The sequence below is a fragment of the Stegostoma tigrinum genome, chromosome 2 (assembly GCF_030684315.1).
Source record: "Stegostoma tigrinum isolate sSteTig4 chromosome 2, sSteTig4.hap1, whole genome shotgun sequence".
Lineage (NCBI taxonomy): Eukaryota > Metazoa > Chordata > Chondrichthyes > Orectolobiformes > Stegostomatidae > Stegostoma > Stegostoma tigrinum.
This window is the reverse complement of record NC_081355.1, coordinates 68,875,524-68,898,551: the sequence shown is the minus strand read 5'-3', so window position 1 is coordinate 68,898,551 and position 23,028 is coordinate 68,875,524. Positions and strand designations below refer to the sequence as shown.

The window sequence follows — 23,028 nt, the reverse complement described above, 5'->3', positions numbered from 1 at the left end:
TGGGCAACTGAGAACGGGCAATAAATGTTGGCGTAGCCAGTGATGCCCACATCCCATGAATGAGGTTTTCTTTAAAAAAGCCACTGTGGTGAAACGTAAGATAACGGGAAATGATGAAGAGCCAAGTCAGAAGAGTGGAAGCTATGTATTTGGAGTTACAGAGGTAGGATGCGTTGATGCTGTGGGAGGTTTTATATTTTATTGGACACTTTGGACTAGGACACAGGCAGTCAGTGGTGATCCAGGATGAGGGAGGAGTGACACTTAGTGCAGCTTGGATGTGGATGATAGATTTTAGCAGACCTTGAATTGTATGAAAGATGGTGCTTGTAAAACCAATGATCAAAGCATTGGAGAAATTAAGATTGACATGAAGAAAGTATGGATCATAGTGATTTTGGAGACAAGGGAAGAAAAGTTTTAAAAATTCTTTAAAGACATGTGGATATCACCAGCTAGGCTAGTTCTTATTGCCAATCCTTAATTGTCCTTGAGAAAGTGACGGATGTGAGCTGCTACTTTGACCCAATGCTGTTCATTTGGCATAATGGCACACACAGTGCTGTTGGAAAGGGAGGTTCAGGATTCTGAACTATTGACAGTGAAGAAATAGTGATAAGGTTCCAAGTTAGAATGGTGTATGGCTTGGAAATGAACTTACAGATCGTGATGTACCCATACACCTGCAGCCCTTATCCTTCTTATGGTAAACATCGCAGGTTTGGAAAGTTGGGATCATTGGTGAATATCCCCACTTTCTGACCCAGTGATGAATTAAAAGTCATTGCTGAAGCAGCTGAGATTAGATTGACGAAACTGCCCTATGGAACCCCTACAGAGATGCTCTTTTTCTGTGATGTTTAGCCCCAACAACTTGCGCTAGATATGACTCACATCAGTAGATAGTTCACCCTGGATTCCCATTATCATTAGTTTGTTAGCTCTCCTTGTTGTCGGAGTAGTTTGAAAGCTGCCATGATATTAAGTGTAGTCTCTTTCACTTCAGCTGTTGAGTGCCACTCTTTTGTCCATGATTAGACTAAGGATATAATCAGGTGAAGAGTTGAGTATCCCTGGCAGAACCCAGACAGAACATTGGTGAACAGGTTATTCCTGACCTGCTGATAATACCTTTCATCACTTTGCTTATGATCGAGAGTAGCCGCATGTGTGAATTGTTAGTTAGGTTGTATCAGTCCTGTTTCTTGTGCACAGGACATGCCAGGGCATTTTTCCACATTCTTGGATAGCTGTGAGTGTACTTGTACAGGAACAGCTTGTCTCGGGGCATGGCTAGTTATAGAAGTACGCTTCCTCAACAATGGATATAGGATGGGCTTTGCAGACTAATCACACAGAGCGCTCGGGCTACACACCTTCAGGCTCATCATGATTTAGAAGCCAAGTTGCTTGTGGAGGAATTGCACAATAGTAACTACATCAAAGCCAAGTCATCCTTCAATAGCTCCTGAACTGTCAATCAAATATCAGCTCAGACCCCTTCAGTGAGATGAATATTTGATTAACCTTTTGAAACTCGGCAAAACATTCAGAATGGTCTCGGCTATAATAACAGCCCTTGGTGATGTCAGCCAAGAACCCTGTTGAAACTTCTGGAACATCAGTAAAAGTTCCTTAGGAGATCTGTGAATTTGAACAATCTAGCAATGCATTTTTTAAAAATTCACGTTGATAACCTAATCCTGATCTTTTATAAAGATTGAAAGATTGGAGATTTGTTTTCAGGAGAAACCTGGTTTTATCCACCCTTCACCAGTTTTTTTTTAGCTACTGCAACAATCTGAGATTCCCACCCTGGGAGTTGTGGTCTCTTTCAACTCAGTACTATTTCAAGAGGTCTTTCACACACATTGGATTTCCTTCGTGTGTGATCCACTTGTCCGTTAGCCCTCCCAGCTGAAGCAGTTTCTGTCGGAAATTAGGACAATATTTATGTATCAGGGAACCCCACACATGTTTTGAAGGTCTTCACAGTCAGCCCTATTCCGTGGAAAACTGGTTGCCGTTCTTGCACCTTATATTGTGTGGAATGTTTCAGTGTCTGTCTAAAGCAGGGAGGGCCTGAGGACAGAATGCTTGTGCCTACAGAACTTGCTGATAGGGAAATTAATAGGATGACAAGGATAACAGCAACCCTCATGTCTCAGCTCACACTCTCATATCAAACCCCCACTCCTTTGAAGAGCTGCACAAAATGTGCTTTTAAGTCAAATGAAAATGTCTCTAATTCTCTTTTATTCTCAAACAAAATAATATCTCAAAGTGTCACCAACATTAGGTTTAGCTGAGGGATTTATTCCACTGATCTCCTTGACTATCTCCCTGTTATGATATCAGTATGCCACTTTCTTTCCTGTACAAACCTCTGCAAACTTCCCTCCCTTCCATCCATATGAATTTACATATATGACTAACATCTACAATAAAATAAGAAACGTATTTATTCTGCCTGAACTAGATTCATTCGAAGTTCCAAAGGTGAGCCAGATCACAGAAAAAATCTTCCCAAAAATGGAAAGCTGATAGTTCAGCTGTAAGTGATACTAGCTGTTCTAACAAATACCTTTACAGCTCCTCTATGGCTCTGTTACTTCTCATCAAATGACCAAGTCACAACCTGTATAAAAGGAAGAGAAGCAGGTGAATATTGGAGGCTGAGATTATTCCTTCAAAATTCTGTGGCCCTTGTATTTGAACGTGATGATACCAACCCAGTGGATTGTCGGGACTGGGGCAGTGAGGGAAAATAGATTAAATTTCTCACAGAGATAGTGGGAACTGCAGATGCTGGAGCATCTGAGATAACAAGGTGTAGAGCTGGATGAACACAGCAGGCCAAGCAGCATCAGAGGAGCAGGGAAGATGATGTTTCATGCTTTTTCTGAAGAGGGGTCTAGGCGTGAAACGTCAGCTTTCCTTCTCCTCTGATGCTGCTTGGCCTGCAGTGTTCATCCAGCTCTACATCTTGTTATATCCGAAATTTCACACAAGTCAGTATTTCCATATGTGCATTAGTATGTTTTGCAGATGTGTGAAAGACTACCTAAGTTTTGCAGCAGCATTAGCTCCATGGTGTCCAATGGCCGGGAGAGTGACCATTTATTCCCAAGATTGCATCAGTGAAAGCCTTCTTAAAGTCACAGCAATTGTCAAGAGTAATGAGTGACAAGCCTTTGGAGTAGGTTTATCATGTTGCTATTAAAGCCCTTTAACTTAGCTGTATCATGTTTCAAAGCAGTGGCTGGAAACATTACTGCCCTGAAATCTCAAGGAAGCAGGTGAGAGCTCTGGTTTCAGGAACACATGGTATCTGCTCAATGTATTAGGAGAATGTCATTATCATTTTGTTACTGCATTGTTCAGTTAGCAGCCAGTCAAATTGACCAACTGGCCATTAGCAGAAGGCCAGTGCTGAGGACTGTCCTGGGCACATAAGAACCACATTGATGGCATTATGAAGGTGGTGCCCATCATGAGAGCTTGTGGCATATGAAGTAGAAAGGGCTACTGACTGAGAAGGATTCAGAAGCAGAAATATATATTTTGTAGATTTTTGGTATTTTTGCACTTGTAACCGTGACCATTTTTTAAAAAAATGCAGTTGTCAATTTCTGTTTCAAGTGTGTGCCCTACGTTCGTTTAAGTCAAACTATGTTGATAAGCTGATTCTGGAGAATTGAGCATGAATGACTTACTTCACTTCTGCACTCAATCTGCCAGTGGACATGATAGTATAGTGGCGCATATACAAACAATGCTCGGACAGTAACCACATACAATTGATCTACCTTTCACAATATTTTGGAGCAGACCATGCCCTGCGATTTCCAAAGCAACTGTTTAGGGACAGTGGAAGGAACAATATTGCCAGCGTTTCACATATAGTTGAAAAAGTGACAAACAAACCTTATATCAATAAATATTAAATTTAAACAAGATCCATATGTCAGTAATATAGCTGTGTTCTTGTTCTGTACCTACAAAAAATTAGTTGCACTATGATTTCAGCCCACAACTGCTGCCAGTGAATTACTACCTATTATACCAAGTCAGCTAATATCAAAGTCTATGTGTCAGCTCAAGCCCCCCTTGCCTAAAGATGTTGATACATTCATGTTATTAGCAATTGGTTAATCCCTTATTCTTCTTTGCACTTCTTAAGTTACAGATGAGAGTGCAAGAAGCTACCATTTGACAAGGTATAGAATAACGAAGCATCAGTAAAATTAAAGGCAATTGGATTAATAATTGCTGCCATGATCCCACTGCATATTAGTGGAAAAGGAAAAGGCGTTCTGTTTAGTAAAGATCCAAACTGGCCACTTAGCTGAAACTCAGAGCATTGTGGAAAGCACTCAACCCCATGTTTACAAATGTTTACGAGTTTACTTGTTTACATTTTGAATGATTGCTGTACTGCGGTAAGAATTGCTTATTAGTAGGATGTTTTCAGAAACATCTCAAAACATTTAAGTAACTTGTGTTAGTGCTCTAAACACATATTTAATGAAGCTACAAATTTGCACAGTGTCCAAATGAAAGGTAAAATCTGGCAGCTCATCTGATCCCAACAGTTACCTAACCAGATCAGTTTGACTCTCCAAATGTTTAATTTCCAAGTTAACGTTGATAACGTTCCATGCCAGGACCCACATGCTGACCTACTAATTTAAAAAATACACAGCACCAGTGATTGCTGATCCATCCACATGTTTGCACATTGAGAAAACAAAAAGCAAAGGGTTTACAGCGATGGGGAGGATTGGAGGTTTTAGCTGATTTTAGTGATTTCCTTATCTATAACAACTGTAGTGTTTCTGCATGAAGGTCAAATGCACCAAAAATCTGATGTTTCAGGTCAGGACCCTTCTTCAGAAATAGGGGAGCATCCCGAACCGAAACGTCAAGATTTCCTGCTCCTCTGATGCTGCTTGGCCTGTTGTGTTCATCCAGCTTCACACCATGTTATCTCAGATTCTCCAGCATCAGCAGTTCCTACTATCTCTGCACCAAAAATCTATTGGCTTTGGAGATTCTGGTGGATCTCACATGTTGACTTCAGTGAATTTGCAAATTTGATGTAAAAACACCAAATCTTTTTGGTGAAGTGGATGGAAACACCAAATGCACTTGGAATATTTGCTCTCTTCCCCAAACTAGGAACAGGACTGGCCTGGCTAACTATCTAGACCTGAAAAATCAAATTAGTTGGTAAAATAATCAACTGGACTTGTCGTTATAACCAAATAGACAAATCCAGATGGTTGATTAATGGTCAAGATTATTCTGCTGATATAGTTAATAAAGTCATAGAGTAAGCGGGTCATAAAACTTGGAAACAGATCTTTCAGTCCAACCAGTCCATGCCAAATATAGTCCCAAACAAAACTAGCCCCAACTGCCTGTTCCTGGCCCAAACCCCTTCAAACCTTTCCAATTCATGTACTTATCCAGATATCTTTTAAACGTTACACCACTTCCTCTGGAAGTTCATTCCACCTGCAAACCACCCACTGTGTGTAAAAAAAATTCCCTCATGTCTTACTTAAATCTCCATCCTCTCATCTTAAGAATGTGCCCCCTAGTTTAGAAATCCCCCATCCTAGGGAAAAGACATCTGCCATTAACTCTGTCTATATCTCTGTTCTAGGAAGGCATTCAAAAACAGCTGCCAGATAGAATGAAGGCCATACAATAATAGGAAGTATCAGGCATCAGACTAATAGATATCCTAAAAATGTATTTTAGGTATTTGGTTAAATTTTGTGGAGCACAGAAATACAATCAAGTAGAAATTGTCAGAATCATTTTACCTTGGTGCATTTGATTACATTAGAATGCAAGGAAGGCTTATTGCCCTCAGAATCTAACAGTTGAAAATGAAGAGTGGGGTGGATTTCCTGTATATGGAATACAGAGATATTGTGGAATGTAACAAACAACATTCCCAAGAGTCTGTGGTGCAGAAAGTTGAAGGATATTCTATTTGAGGTGTGTAAATTGCCAAGGGAAGTTTGAAAAGGTTGACATAGTGAAATTGTAGTTAATTTTAACTTTTGAATGATGGTTTAAAATGTGAAATAAGAACTACTACCTGCTGTGGAACTTGGTTGATCTTCTTTTCTATTAACTTGAAAATAATTGACAGTTGGACATTGTATATTTTGGACAATTTACATAATTTTCTGAAGGGTTAGGAGGTTGGAGCTATTGGGAAAGGTTGAATAGGCTGTGGCTATGTTCCCTGGAGTGTTGGAGGCTCAGATGGGATCTTTTGGAGGGTTGTCAAACCATAAGGGGCATAGATAGGGTAAGTAGCCAAGGTCTACCCAGGGTAGGCGTGTCCAAAATTAGGGGGCACAGGTTTAAAGTGAATGGGAAAAGATTTAAAAGGGACTTAAGGGGCACATTTTTCATGCAGTGGGTTGTGTGGGTATGGAATGAGCTGCCAGAGGAGGCCCTTGAGGCTCATACAGTTGCAACATTTAAAAGGCTTGGTACATGAAAAGAAAGGGTTTAGAGGGATAGGGGTCAAATGCTTGCAAATGGGACTAGATCAGTTTAGGATATCTGATCAGCATGATGAGTTGGACTGAAGGGTCTGTTTCCATGCTGTTCAATTCTACAATTCTAAGTGGACTGTTGGTCTTTGGCTTTTTCTTCAAATTAACTGTACTGATGCTTGATGTGTTTTTTTAACCATGAATGACAGAGGATTCTTTACCCAGTTGTGGACAGACCAGGAATTGATATTTGGGCATGAATTTTCCACTGCAAAAATGGGCAGATTAGTTCAGGAGCTGAAAACAGCACCAAATATTTCTGCAGGGGCATGAATTGGACCAGACTATGTTTTGTATGTGTGGAACTCCCATTATCAGAGTTGCCTCTCTTCAGTCAATTCAATACACTTCTTCTGAAATAAAGGAGCTGAAGGTGCTGGATACTGCAAAAGTTATACGCTCTGACAGCAATCTGTCTGTAACATTGAAGGCTTTAATTCCAGAACTTGCTGCTCTTCTACCCAAGTTGTTCTGGGTTAGCTACAAAATGGGAAAAAAAAATCGAGCTGTATTGTGCAAAAACAAAGCTGATTATGATTATTGGATGTCAGTCATCTCAGTGCAAAGACATTGCTGCAGAAGTTCCTCATCGTAACATTTGAAGCCTATGCATATTCAGCTGCTTCCTTAGCAACCTTTCTATCACCCTGAGATCAGAAATGGGATCTTTACTCATGACTAGATAATATTCACCACTATTCAAAATTCCTCATACAGAGGCAGCCCATGCCACTACACAGCAATATCTGCATAATATTCAAGATTGCTCTGAGAAGTGATAAAGGAGCATCCCAGGTATGGCATTTAAATACCAGACTGCCAGAATGCCTCAAAATAGATTGTGCCACCCCTGATATCCGTGCCATCTTTAAAAACACTCAGACAAGCGCTTTCAGTCTGGAGCTGCTTGGGCACAGTTCTGACATTTCAGCCTGGCCACGCAGATGAGAGAAACTTGGTGCCCTGCCCTCCATGGGCAGGAACCTCAAGTCCTTGATGGTTGTGTTGGTGCAGGTAAGTGATCTCCCCTTCCACCAGGGCCAGCAGTGAAAGCCAAAACACTGGACCATGCCAACTAAGGTTGGTGGATCAGAGCAGCCTAACCTCTCTGGAGGAATGTGCAGCAATGCAAGAAAGCAGATGCATTCCACTGGCCAAAGTGCTGTCATCTTTGCTCCAATACCTCATCCTCATTCTCTCTCGGGAAATGTACCTACCTCCCACTAAGGTTTATGCTCTACTTCTCTCACTATTGCTTGCAACATCTTCCCTTGCTCAGTCACATCCAGCCGAACCCCTGTCTCCACTAACCCTGTGTGCCCTCTGCGCTGCCAACTCATTCACTCGAGATACCTCCCCACCTGTACCATAAATAGCTACTATGCCACCCACTTGCTTTTCCCTTAATACTTACCTGCCTCCCATTCCAGGAGGAACGCAAGCCATAACACTGAAAACAAAATTAAAACAGGACGCGGTTTGTCCAAAATTCAGCCCTCACCCTTTGTCCAGAGACGATCCTGAGTGTCAGACTGGTTGTATCTTCTTATGACTGTCCTGTTATCAACCTAATGAACCTCTATTGCACTCCTTCTGTGATTATATATCTTTTCTTAGGTAGAGAGACCAAAACTACATTTCTTTTATATCCACACTTCTGAATATAATTACCATTTAAGTAATACTCTTCCTTTCTGTTTTTTCACATTGAAGTGTACAATTTCACATTTGGCCATCTTGTACTGCATCCGCCATGCGTTTGCCCACTCACTTAATTTGACAAAATAATCTTAAAGCCTTCTGAGATAGCAAGGTGTAGAACTGGATGAACACAGCAGGCCGAGCTGCTTCAGAGGAGCAGGAAAGCTGACATTTTTGGCCTGGACGCTTCTTCCGAGCAAGGGTCCAGAACCGAAACATCTACTTTCCTGCTCCTCTGATGCTGCTTGGCCTGCTGTGTTCATCCAGCTCGACACCTTGTTATCTCAGATTCTCCAGCATCTGCAGTTCCTACTATCTCTTAAAGCTTCCTCGCTTCCTCTTCAGAATTCTCAAACCTGCCCAGTTTTGTGTCAGCAGCAAACTTGGAAATGTTGCATTTGGATCCCACATCCAGGCAAATTATATATGTTGTGAATAGCGAGTGCCCATGTTACAGTATCCCATTGATCTCTGCCCACCACTTGCAAAAAGACACATTTAATCACCCTCACTACTTTTTGTCTGTCAACCAATTCTCAATCCATGCCAGTAAATATAATACCCCTATCCCATGTACTTGGAATTTTCCCAGTAATGTCTTATGGACCTTATCAAAAAGTCCAAATGTACCACCAACTGGTTCTCCTTTATTTACTTTACTTGTTACATTCTCAAAGAATCTCCAGATTTTGAAAGCATGATTTGCTTTTCATAAGCCCATATTTGTCTCCCAAATGTTCTGATGTCACATCTTCTGTCATAGACTGTAGTGTTTTCCCACTTCTGATATAAGGCTAATTGCTCTGTAATTCTCTGAATTATATTTCTTCCCTTATTAAATAGTGTGGTCACTTCTCTGTATTCTTCATACTATAGCAGCTGCTCCAGAGTCTGTAGAATTTTGGAAGATGACAACAAATTCATCCATTATTTCCATAGTGACCTCCTTTAGTACCTAGGATTTTAGTTATCAGTCTCTGGGGATTTATTGGGTTACAGCAGAAACGGGGGGTTTCCTTGAACAGGTAGCTGAGCATGATCTTGCAGGATGTGACTCAACCCTGCAATAATAGTTGGTATGGAGAGTCAACATGCTGTTAGGTCCTGTTCATAGGAGAACTATAAGAAATTGTCCTGTGATCCTTAAATTCTTTTGGAAGTGTAAGGATGCCTCCATGATTATTTTCATATAATTTAATGTCCTTTCTCCCGCAAGGGTCCTTGCCCAGTGTGGAGTTGCACCAGTATAGCTGCTGGCACTCTTGCCTCAGGTTGGTCAATGCTGCAACAGCACGCAATCTGATTTTGTCACTATTAGGGTTACCGCAGTAACACAGTCTGTGATTTTGTTTACTGTTGGCCCTCCAATTTCTTTGGATGCCACAAATATTTTCTTCTAAGGAATAAAAAATATATCATTTTGAACTGCAGTTACACAGCTTTGTGTAACAAGTGCTTATTGGAAAAATGGACAAGTGCTCAGCAAGCTGAATATTGCACCTTGATTGCTAAAAACAGAAATTGCCACAAAATATTTCAAACTTGAAAATTTCTCCAGTATTTGCATCTTGAGGAATTCAGATTCACATTGTTTTTAATGAACCAAAGGCCTTTCTCCCTTGAACATTTCTCTAAACTACCTGCTTCTCAGGAAAATAAGCTAAACAAATTACAGTTGATTTACAGAGCTTTAGTGTGTTGTTTATTTGTTGATGTTTAAACATTTCATTACAAGAATATTAGTCATAACCCATATATCCTGTTTAAGAGAGTAAGCCAGCTACTAATTCTCCCTTGTTTAGAATTGACCATCTGAGAACGTTTCTATTTCAGTGAAGATATTTCAAGCAGACTTTTGGAATAGCCGACTTCCAGAATGCTGTTATACTTTCCAGACAAATTCTTTTCGCATTTCTCAACTTAAGAAGAAAAAGAGGACAAAAATAAAAATTAAATAATTTGTAGCACCAGATGGAACAAGTACAGCAGAACGCCACTAATTTGAACCGGTTGGAAATGAACACAGTTCTTGTGAGCAATTTATTCTGACTAGTGATTCATCATTCAAGATTTGATATATGGATTCTGATTGCTGTACAGAAGATGAAGGAATAGCATGAGCAACCATTTATATTTTAAGACCAGAGGGAGAATTGCCATGTAAGTATTGCATCACAGATAACACAACATTCCAAAGAGTGGACCAGAATAGCCGTCATAGAGTCAAAAAGCACAGAAAATAAAGGGCTCTTATTGGCCATTACATTCATGCCAGTCAAAAGCAACCATCTGAGTATTCTGATCCCACTTTCCAGTCCTTGGCTTGTATATCTTGGTGTCGCAAGAACACACCTAAATACTTTTTAACTGCTGTGAGGGTTTTTGCCTCTACCATCCTTCTAGAGAGTAATTTTCAGATTCCCACTACTCTCTGGATGAAAAAGTTGTTCCTCACATCTCCTTGAAACCCTGCCTTAAATCTGTATACTTGGTCAGTGATCCCTCCATCAGGTAGAATAGTCCCTACTGTTCTTCCTACCCTGTCTGTGCTCCTCTTAGTCTTATGTATCTCAGCCATGACGTCGCTTAATCTCGTCTGTGCAATTGAAAACAACCCCAGTCCATCCAATCTGTCTTCATAAGTGAAACTCTACAGCTCAGGCAACATGCTGGTGAATCTCCCCAGCAACCGGTTCAGTGCAATTACATCATTGCTATAACATGGATTCCAGAACTGCATTCTGATCTCGCTGTGGCCGAACCAACTTTTTTTAATAAAATTGGCAGCACACTATCTACCTTACAGATGCTGTAGCAGTTAATTGGAAAGTCTCCTTCCCCATTTCCAATTTTGGTAAAATTGTTATAAAACTATAAGATACAGGAGAGAATTAGGCCATTTAGCCCGTTGAGTTCCCTCTGCTGTTCGATCATGGCTGATATGTTTCTGAGTCCCATTCTCCTGCCTTCGCTTTCTAACCCTTGATCCCGTTACAAATCAAGAACCTATTTAGCTCTGTCTTAAATCAATGACTTGGCCTCCACACCCTTCTGCATCAGTGAGTTCCATAGATCAACCACTCTCTGGCTGAAGAAATTCCTCCTCGTCTCCATTCTAAAGGGTTGCCCTTATGCCTGAGGATGCATCCTCTTGTCCTCGTCTCTCCACCTATGTCCACTCTATCCAGGCCTCTCTGTATTCTGTTAGCTTCAATCAAATCTTCCCCATATCCTGCTGAACACCATAGAGAACAGACCCAGAGTTCTCAACTGCTGCTCAGATAGTAAGCCCTTAGTCCCTAGGATCATTCTTGTAAAACTCCTCTAGACCCTCTCCAATTTCAGCACATCTTTTCTTAAATACGGGGCCAAAACTGCTCACAATAAGGTCTTAATGATAATTTGTAGCTTGGGCTGTGGATACAGTTGATGCAGCAACATTTGTGTCCATTGACATACCCTTAGCCAGACAGACGCTAGCCATTCTACTGGACGATCAGAAGCACCGACCCTAAACACTGGCAAAAACATCAGCAAGGACAGCTTACTGAAACTGCTAGATTTATGCCTCAAAGTACTTCACATTCAACGGACAGATATACAAACAGACCAACAGCACACCGTTGGGATCACCCTTCTCAGGCGTCATCACACAAGCAGTGATGCAGAGATTGGAACATACAGCCCTTCCTACAATCCAACCGAAACTGTGGATAAGACACGTGGACCACGCATTCGTAAAAGTAGAAGAAACCCACCAACTTGTCAACAACATCTTGACAAACATAAAGTTCACTACAGAGGAAGAAAACAACAAACAGCTCCTGTTCTTAGACACAATGGTAAAGAGACTGACTGATGGAGAATTCTGGACCTGAGTGTACAGGAAGGCCACACACACAGACCAAATCCTTCACTTCAACAGAAACTGCCCCACCATCCACAAACAGTGGGGCATCAAGACACGATTTAAATGAGCAGCATCACACCGTAACATCCCAAAACTCCGGAGAATAGGAGAGGACCACCTACACAAAGTTTTCACTGACAATGGATACCCAAGAAGCTTCGTCCGCAGAAGCCTTCAAAACAAACGACAGTCAGAGGACATGGTACATCGGAAGAACTAGCAACGCTACCCCACATCAAAAATATATCAGAAATGACGACCAAACTCCTAAGACTGCATAAGATCATGATTGCACTCAAACCTACAGCAACAATGCCCCCAAATTTTATCAAAGCCTGAAAACCCAATACCGACAGTAAACAAGCCCAACATGAAATACAGAATACCACGCAGTGAGTGCAATAAGCATTACAGTGGACAAAGAGGGTGGAAACTGATGACCAGGACACAGGAACATTAGCTGGCAGTAAAAAAGATACAACCAATATTTACTTGTCTCAATACGCACAGACAACGAGGGCCAACAGTTTGACGGGGACAGAGCGACTATACTGGGACAAGTGAACATCAGACCTGCAGGACTCCATTAACAAACAAATAGAAATAGACCCCATATACTGACCGCTGCTAAAACAACAGAACTGGAAGTGACAAGACTATCATACCAGAGGATTACATAAATCTGGATGAAAGCAGAGCACCAAAGTTTCGATTAGAGGTTGCACAGATGATGTTGCCTGGGGGCTGACAAAACGTCTGCATGCCACAGAACAAATAGCTCAGCGAGCTAACGAACAACTGCTCACAATATTCCAAAAGTGGTCTGGCAGCCTCAGCAGCTGATTTCTGTTGTGGTATTCGAGCCGTCTTGAAGTGAATACTAACATTGCATTTGCCTTCCTAACTGCCAACTGAACCTGCACATCAACCCTAAGAGAATCCTGAACTAAGACTTCCAACTCCCTTTGTACTTCAGATTTCCAAAGTCTTTCCCCATTTAGAAAATAGCCTGGACCTCTGTTCTTCCTAGCAAAGTGCATAACCTTTCACTTTCCCACAGTGTATTCCTTTTGCCACTTCTTTACCCGCACACCTAGCCCTACCTGCCCCTTCACCGATCTTTGAGTCATCTGCACCATAATGCCAGTGCCATCAGTTGCTTTGTCTGGTTCATTAATAACATGAATAGTTGTGGTCCCAACAATGAATCCTGCAGAACTCATCTAGTCACCAGCTGCCATCCTGAAAAAGTTCGCTTTATCTCTACTCTCTGCCTTCTTCCAGTCAGAGAAATCCTCTAGTTGAGCCAGTACCTTGCCCCTCAGACCATGGGCTCTTACCTTATTCAGCAGCCTCCTGTGTGGAACCTTGTCAAAGGACTTCTGGAAATCCGAATAGTCACATCCACTGGTTGTCCTTTGTCTAACTTGCAAATGCAATCTTTAACTTAAAGGCATGACTTTGGGGCTTTAATACTTTTTGTTTCTGTTCTACCAATCATCTAAATAGTTATACAGATAATATGACTGTTGACAGCTCAAGATATTGGTCTGAACACATGGACTTGTGTTCCAACATTTTCAAGACACTTTTTAAAGTGAAGGCCGACAAAAATCTTTGCTATGACCCTGGGGAAAATAGGAAGTGACCAGAATGCCCATAAGAATTGTGTTCAAAACTTTAGGTGTTGATTGCTAATGGTGATTGATTGAAAAATTACTTTTACTTTCTCAAGTTAAATCATATTTCATTTGAATCTCAACAGTGATAGTGTAACAGTGGTTCATAGTTTGATGTACCTGTGAATTTCTAGATATGAAATTTGATGATGGGTCTCCAAGGTTCGATACTATAACCCTTGAGCTTTCATGAGTTAATTTAACAAAATCTTTACCAAACACTTTTTGATGTTTAAAGAGCTCTTTTGAAGTATTTTGTTTTGAAAATAAAATTGCATCATATTTTTACTATGCATTGGATTATTTTATCTATTAATTGTTTTTCGGACAGAATAATAATTTGTTAAAGTAGGTCCCAACTAAAATAAAGAGAAAAAGAAATTTTCAGTATTTGAAATGGCTGATGTGGAAATCCAAAGGGCTAGAAATTTTCTTAGTAGGACTGCTAATCAGCTTAAGGCATAATTCAAATTGGATAATTTTTTTGTTCATGTACCTGAAATGATAAATTTCACAATGTATGGAGAAGAATTGGTGCAAATCCATAAATGCGAAAAGAGATGAACAGGTTAGAAAAAAATTATAACAAAGAAAAATTTGATTTAAAGCTTTCTGTTGAGAAAGGTTGCATAGAAAAGCAAAGACAATTATACCGTAAAATGAGACATACTGTGCAGCTTTGTGCTTCTCACTGCAGGCAAAATTTTATAGCCCTGCGGATATTTGTCAGAATGTGGAGACAAACTTACGTGGAAAAGTACACATATGAAAGCAAGAGTATTTGAGGAGAATTTGATGATGGTGCTTTAAATTACAGAAGGAATAGTTGAGGTAATGTTGATTTATTGCTCATGTTGTGTAAATTGAAGGTATAAGATTATAATCTCAAGAAAAAGACAATAAAATAGATAAACGGAGAAATTGAGAAAAGTATCTTCATGCAAGGAGCTTTCAAAATATGAAATCCTCTGCTACAGTTGATGATGGTACTTTGATTGTCAAACTTCAAATGATTCTGTCTAATTAATTAGTGGAAGAATTTAAAAAAGAGCATAGGGATATAACAGCAAAATGGGAATAGTTCGGGAAATAGCTGGAAAACAGAACTGTTTAATATCAGCCCCATGGACTTATATTCACAGGAGATGAGATGTATTGAATCGCTTTCCCTGGATTTAAAATTTCTTCATTTGTGTCCCCACATTCAGTGTGAAAAGAAAAGTGTGGTAAACTATGATTTTAAAACAAGCCACTTGTCACAACTAATCACTTTTCCTTCAGGTTAAACTTTTTTCGAGATGTTCCAGACTTCAGAATTTTGGCTTGCGGTGGAGATGGAACAGTTGGATGGATCCTAGATTGCATAGGTGAGATTGTGAGCTACATTGGGCCTTACCGATATGTCCAGGACAACAGATAATTGTTGGCAATCTTAAATGAAACAGACAGTGTCCAAGTTCATGACAAATTGGCCTGGATCTAAAATATGTATTTCTGCCACATTCTTAGATCAAGGCTCTGATGTGATTTTCTTTCTATTTTATGGCCTAATCTTACCATTGCTTTTACTTCAGAAAGGTGGATGATCTGGGGTGCTGAAAGTTACAACTGTAGAGATTTGTTCAATGGCTTTAACATTCTGAAAGAATTCTAGGGATTCAAACAGAAAGATCAAGCAATGTGCTGAATAAAACAAACAGGAAGGTTTCTCCATCCCTGACACCATGGCCTGTGTTTGTTTTTAAATAAAATTAATGTTTTAATGCATCTAATTTTTAATTCCCTGCGTCCTCGCCCTCCACTCCACACTTCCACATAATCTCACACATAATGTTGACCCATCTTTAATAATCTTTTATCATTTGAATTGACTTCACAAAAGGGGGAGATAATGGTGTGACACTAATGCCACTGGACTAATAATCCAGGCAGCATATTGCTCTGGGGAAGCAGGTTCAAATTCCTACATGTCATCTGGTGAAATTTAAGTACAATTAATAAATCTCTGATTGAATTGACAATAAAACTACCATTGATTGGCATAGAAACCTTTCTGCTTTAGGCAAAGAAATGGTCCAACCATTTCTATATGTGACTCCACACTTGCAGCTGTGTGTTGACACTTAATTGCCCTTAGAAAGGCCTAGCAAGCCACTCTGCCCCTGAGAAATATCCCCAGACTATAACTGCTGGCATTTTCAGCAGTGACCACATTCTGTGAAAGAAAAGAAAATGAGTTGCAGTTTGCTTTCATAATAATGTGCTTTTTAAAAAATATTTTCAGCCAGTGACTTTCCAAGAAATACAATATATAAACTATATGGCTTGACATAGTTAGAGAATGGTCCACCCAAAACAAATGCGTTCTTAATTTGTTGCAATGTTCGAAATACTAAATAAAGCTGTTCCAGGTTGTCTTGGTGATGATACAAGTTAAATAACAAAAGCAACAAACAAGAGATTACTAACACCATCATGATCCAGTCAGACACAAAGTACCACAGCCAAACTTCATTTAGAAGCCCATCACTAAAATAGTCAGATGCCCCTCGACAAAAAAGAGATTAAAATGCCTTGAAGTGTTTCTGTGAATTCATGTGTAAATAGTGATGTCTTTTGTCGGATTGATTCATGCTCCTAACTGAAAGGATATGGGATGCAAACGCTACTACTAACTAACAATGCAAGTTGTGCAATTCTTCCCATGATTCAGTACATTTATCATGGAGAGTAATTTTAGCTATGTAGACCAGACAAGACAGCCAGGTTTGATCCATAGATAACAAGGTGCAGAGCTGGATGAACACAGTGGGCCAAGCAGCATCAGAGGGATGATGTTGCTTGGCCTGCTGTGTTCATCTAGCTGTTCACCCTGTTATCTCAGATTCTCCAGCGTCTGTAGTTCCTGCTATCTCTTGATCCATAGCTCTTAGCCGAGGTAGCAGGAAGAGAACTACAGTTGGCCTCAATGCTCCTATGCTGAACAAAGCAGAATTAAACTGATAATAATCCAGCCATAATTGCTATCCCACAACCCTAACTGGAGAAACCTGTTTGTACCTATCAGATAGTAATTGAAACACAGGCCCAGTTGCACCATTTTCATCAATGACTCAGAAACCTTGGGGAGCTGTTGTGGGTCAAGGATCTGGCAGAGCAGGTCTGTACCCATTTCACCTTTGGTGAAAAGAAGCCCATGATCTCTAAACAGAAATTACCCCTTCTGTTAAATTTCGTATAAATTTTGATTTTAGAATTAGTCATCCCCTGAAACCCACCCCACACCAAATGCTTTGTGTAAGTACTTGTAATGATGCAAATGAATATAGAAGATTAGATCAATTATCACAAGTTAATTGAGGACTTCTAGTTCATTATTCACATCTAATTCTAACTGCTAAAATCAATACAGTAATCAAGAGATGCAGAAAAGAGTCTATATTAATTCATCATTCATTTTATATTAGTAACATCTACATTTTGTTTGGATACAGCTCATTTTAATCTGAGCAAGACAACCTTTCATTGTGCAAGGTTTGCAACCAAAATACTATTCAGTTTGTATTTTGCAATTGGATTGGATTAACTGCTTTCCCTTTAATGAGTCAGTATGAGCCATCCTAAACATGGCCATATTAGAGATTGCAGAACGTTCGTGAGGATGATCTGTAGCTCCTTTCCACCAGAAATACTATTGCAGACATTCCAACTCCCAAACATGAATCCAAATTAATAATGATCTTTCATTACTACTTGCAAACAGTGAAATATTCTTCGGGGTAATAGGAAATATACAAAGAGGAACTATACCTTATTTGCCTGATTAAATTATGCTTTCAGAGGTTTTATATTTCGTAGTTTCACTTTTACAGAATGTTAAAAACTGTGACATGGCACAGCTGAGCTCATGTATTGGATAACGTATGCTTGTTTCGTAGACAAAGCAAATTTGCCTCAACATCCTCCAGTGGCAGTTCTTCCACTTGGAACAGGCAATGACTTGGCAAGATGCCTTAGATCAGGGGGAGGTAAGAGAAAAAAAAAAATCACTTCCAATATTTTAGACTGTCGAAATCCATCTTGGAGTACTGTTTCCTCTAGGTTGTGTGATTCTCTCAAGATCAAATAAAGTAATGCAAAAGATCGAAGAATTTTATATTTTTTTTAAAATCCAGATTCTGCAACCCATTGCATCAGGTTAAAATAGCTTCCTCCACACAAAACATTCTCTTGCCCCCTTTCTTCTCTACGATCAAATTCATCATTGCAGGAAGTTTAATTAATCATACCAGTTTACCATTCATTGGCAAGGCTTTTAAAGTTGTCTTTTTACTTAATCAGGCGCAAGGACACTAAAACACACCTTTTGAAAAACTGATAAATGGTTTAGCTTTGGATTTTAATGTCACCTGTACTCAAGTGCAGGAATACAGGAGTGCAATAAAAAGTACATTATGTCACCATTTTCCAGTACAATCTTAGAGTACAAAAGGTAGGATTAAAAACCAAAGCAGAAATAACAGGAACGGCCAAAAGGAAAGGAAATGTCCAAATTACTCTTCTGAATCCGCCAAGAGAGTTCGTCACCTGAAAATGAAAGCCACAAAGTCTGTTCGTCAGTCTGTGGGCAATTAGGTGCTCCATGTCCTAGCACAGCACCACAGCCGCAACACCAAATTGTTCTGCACATGCAAAATACTCTATAGCTTTTGTTACTTAAATGCAAGTTACTCCCAAGTGGTGAACTCACAATTTTTTATTAGAAATGCTCACTTTATATGATTAACTTTTGGCTTTCATGGCAGCGAAGATAGAGAAGCCAGGAGAATAGCTGCTGGTGCTGGGCGGAAGATCCTCCAGGAAGAAGTTTTGTGTTTCATTAAAACACAAGTGGAGAAGACAGCAGGAAAGCTCTTGAAACTTCCCTTTGCCCCAGTAAAATATGGACAATTCAGATAAATCTTTCCAAGACTACACTGTGAATGGGGTCACCACCACTTGTGGTAATACCTCGCTAGGTCTGGATGTCCATGAACTGCAGGGGTCCTGTTAATATTGCTACAAGCAGGCAACATCGAATACTGGCTTAACTATAATTGCAACAGCAAGGTGACCTGCTGTCCCTATATTCAGAACGTTTTGAAGACTACAGCCACATTATGCCACTTACCTTGCAACCTGAATGACAATAGGGTCTTTTTATTATTAATAAATTTTAATTTGTTTTAGTGAAAGTTTTCATGGTTAGAATTTGCAAATATCAAGAAAAAGATTTGAATGCAAAGAAAAAATGTTTTGGAACATTGAGTGATGGAGCTGGTTCGTTGACTAATTTTGGTTTCTGCATATAAAGATGAATTTGAGGGGATACTTGATCCAGAATTAATTCTGAAAAACTAATGCACTTTGAGCTCCATTTGCTCCTTTTATCCAAATTGGAAGGTCCATCTCAATACTTAGTGATGGCTTTAAGTAAACGATGCCACCACATACAGGATACTTCAGTTTGTAAAGGTGAACCATCATTTTCCCAGTGTAGTTATCGTATCGATCTGTAGGCTTTCCAATTTCACCTAATAAGCTAGCTGCTGCATTCAGGGCAGAATTGGGAAAAAATGTCAGCTGTCTAGTCCTTAGACTTGAAGGCATCTATGAAATTGTAATTTGCGCAGCAGAGAAAATGTAAAATATTTTGAGAGCAAATTTTTAAAGAAAAAATGTCAGAATTTCTTCATGTTAATTTATTACCTACTGCATTTTAAAAACCTTTTTTCCCACCATCAGTTCCTCTTAAACCATTTAAACTGAGACAATAGAGACAGTAGTAATTGGGTGCACCCCCACGTGAAACCGTACTTGCTGAGAGCACAGGCTGGTTAATCATGGACTCATTTTAGATTAATTTCCATGTCCCTTCCACCTTGTGCTTGCTGGATGCGCTTGACCACAGAGTTACCCTTCAAATATTGAAGCAAAATGCAGTTCCTGCACTGAGCTTAGTTACTTCAAATGAATGGATTAATGATTTCTAAGGCTGCTTTGTAACATATTCTGGTTGTTTTATTCTATTGACCAATCTATTGATAGCACTGTAGAATGTGAGATAGAATCAGTTATGTTTAGATTTGAAAGAGGACCCTGACAATAAATGGTGAGTGTCTCTGGATGTTCATTTTCGACCTTATGTCTTTTAATTGTATGATGCCATTGATTTATCATCATCATCAGACATTTTAACCAATTTGATTTTTTTTTGATTCCCTGTAAGGTTATGAAGGGGAAAGTCTGATGAAGATAATTAAAGACATTGAGAATTGCACAGTGGTCATGCTGGATAGGTGGAAAATTGAGGTGATACCACATGACAAGGAAGAAAAGGGAGATCCTGTACCTTACACTATTATCAACAACTACTTTTCCATAGGAGTGGTAAGTTTATTGAGTTATTACTACCTCAGTGAAGAATTTTTAAATGGGATGTCAACTTGGCTTATTGCTGCTACAATTTGTGTAGTTTGACACTTAATCTGAGGTTTCAAAATAATTGAAGGATTTGCTAAGGAAAATGAGAGCCTCTTTTTACTCTTAGGCATATGTTTGCCCCACCAGAATTTAAGACAAGTATTTTCAAATTCAGGAGTTTGTTGCTTATGAAGTCCACAAAACTCTATCTTGGATATACTTGACATTTCATAGTTATTAGATGGTGTCATTATATTCTATGAAACTCCCTGTCATTTAAAATTGTCTTTTAACTTGTGAATGTGTGCACTTCTTGTGAACCATATTTTCTGTGAGTTTTTTTTATACTTTCTGTGAGCTCGTGTGATTCCTCCAGTGTTCTGTTGGGACTTAACATTATTACAAACCATGAAGACTATTTTCCAAAAATTCACTCCCAGCATAGCCTTTCTCATGCAACGAAAATGTAAACATTGTCTGAAGGCTTTCACAGTCAGAGCGGTACCTATTAAATTGCCTTACTCAAGAAAGAATTAGCTGTTTATGTCATCTGGAATAAACCTTAATGCCAATCAACTAATGCACTCCTTCCATCCAAAATTGTGATTGAAAATAAATGGGACAATTCATAGCCATGATTCAGCTTCAGGGTATAGATGAATAAAAAGCTAATATCGGAAACACCTCAGACAAAGCACTGCTTTTAACCCATTGCTGTTGACTAGGTATTCGTTTTGGTATCCAGCCGGATCTTGAACTTATGCTAAACACGCACTAATTCTGCCATGTGAAGTAATAATTCAAGTTCTTACTGAATTTATTGTTATCAATATTGTTATGATTATAGTGTTAATATCAGTCATAATACCATGAAATATAATCAGTGCTTTGGCTAAATATGTTTTGCAACTGAGGAACCCAGTTTCTAGGCATAGCTGTGTACAGGACAGAAATTATACTGGATTCCCAGATGTAAGAGGATCCAATTCAGTGAATCAAATTAATAAATCTTGTTCACTTTCTTCAGGCAAAACAGGAACTTCCTAAATTTAAGGCCGTGGCCTGTTCTCAGTGAGATTATCTGATCTGGGATGCCAACAATAGAATTATAATTAGCCTCGCACTCCAAGCAAGCAATGACAAATTGCCTTGCTCGTACTGAGCTTCGTGTTTGTCGACGTTTGGTGACAACAGGAGCGCACTTGACTGAGGTGCTTTGCGAGCAAGTAGTTTATCAGCACCTACTCTCAAAGTTTGTTCATTGAACTGTACATGGGAAAACAAAGAATGATGAACACATGTTTCGCACAGTCCATTTTGAGGAAGAAGCCAGTGGCATGTATTGATTTTAAGGACTTTGTGCAATCACGGTGACCTAATATTGGCAGTTTACACTTTGTAACAAACTATAGTTTGAACGTTTACTGAGTTTGTTGAGAAGCTGCAGTCTAGGTGTGCTAAATTAGTTAACTAGGCAAAGAAAGTAAATAAAAACTGAAATAACTGTGAACTGTTAAGTCAGGAACAAAAACAGTTGCTGGAAAAGCTCAGCAGGTCTTGCAACATCTGTGAAGGAAAGAACAGAGTTAACGTTTTGGGCCCAGTGACCCTTCCTCAGAACTGTTCTGAGGAAGGGTCACTGGAACCGAAGTGTTAACTCTGTTATTACCTTCGCAGATGCTGCCAGAACTGCTGGGCTTTTCTAGCAAGGAAAGGAAATATGCAACCCGTGACAGGTGAGTGCACTTCACTGATTCTGAACCCTTTCTGTAACATGGAGAGTTGAGACAGCGTACTTACACATCTCTGATATTGTGCAGTTTTTCTTAGACGTTTTGGGTGATCTTTGGTGACAGCTGTCCGTGTTCTTCACTTGAACAGATAGTTCATTCAACGTGATGAGCAGTGGTAAGGATTCATGTTGCAACATTTTCATTCTTTCTTCTGTTGCGTTCACTGTAGAGGCGATCTCAAAATGTAGCAATCACTGAATGATATTGAATGACTACAGTCCCCTTATCCACCTTTATCTGTGGGTTAGTTTGCCATTCTTTTTAAGAATCATATGACTTATTTTCTCAAATAATACACTGATTATAGGATACATTTGGTGTCTGATAAATTGTTGATGATAGTTCATTGGATGTTGTGACTTCAGGTTTTCTCTTGTAATTCTTTCCTCATGTTTTCATATGCTAGCATTTTGGAAAGCTAGGTACCATTGTGATAGCTGTCTATACTTTTGCAAGCAGTCGCATATTATACGGTAAATAGTAGGAAAATTTAGTTTAAGGAACTCCAACCTTCAGCAAATCACACCATCCAAATTGTTTGCAAATTAATTGCTCTCTGAAAAGTGGATACTGTACGTCATTGGATAAGGTGGCAAAGAGTGAAGTGTCAATGCACTAGCCCTGTTAAAATCAAATGACATGCACCCACAAACCCTCCGAAGGTCAAATGATTCACCAATACAATGTGCAGGGTGAATAGCATTGGATTGCAAGGGTATTTAATCTGCCTGGATGTCACAGGTTCTGTGTCTCAAACAATACAAGATTAGCAATTGCAAGTGGACCAGCTTTCCACGACCTTGCAGTAGTTATAATCCATACATCAGAGACGGATCAGAAATTGTAGTATACTAGTCAATAAACATTTTAAGTAATAAATTTGAAAGAAGAACTCAACA

The 23,028-nt window shown here is 39.5% G+C and overlaps 1 protein-coding gene across 4 annotated transcripts in view; it reads left to right on the top strand.

Annotated features, from left to right (window-relative positions):
* dgkb (diacylglycerol kinase, beta) overlaps positions 1-23,028 on the top strand; it is a 752,355-nt gene that overhangs the window by 306,404 nt on the left and 422,923 nt on the right. For 3 of the 4 annotated variants that reach the window (XM_048520551.2, XM_048520559.2, XM_048520580.2), the window contains exons 17-19: positions 15,156-15,241; positions 17,813-17,902; positions 20,143-20,303. In XM_048520551.2, coding sequence (XP_048376508.1) covers positions 15,156-15,241; positions 17,813-17,902; positions 20,143-20,303 — 337 coding nt within the window. The remainder of the gene's footprint in view (positions 1-15,155; positions 15,242-17,812; positions 17,903-20,142; positions 20,304-23,028) is intronic. The other variant, XM_048520589.2, reaches the window with a different exon arrangement.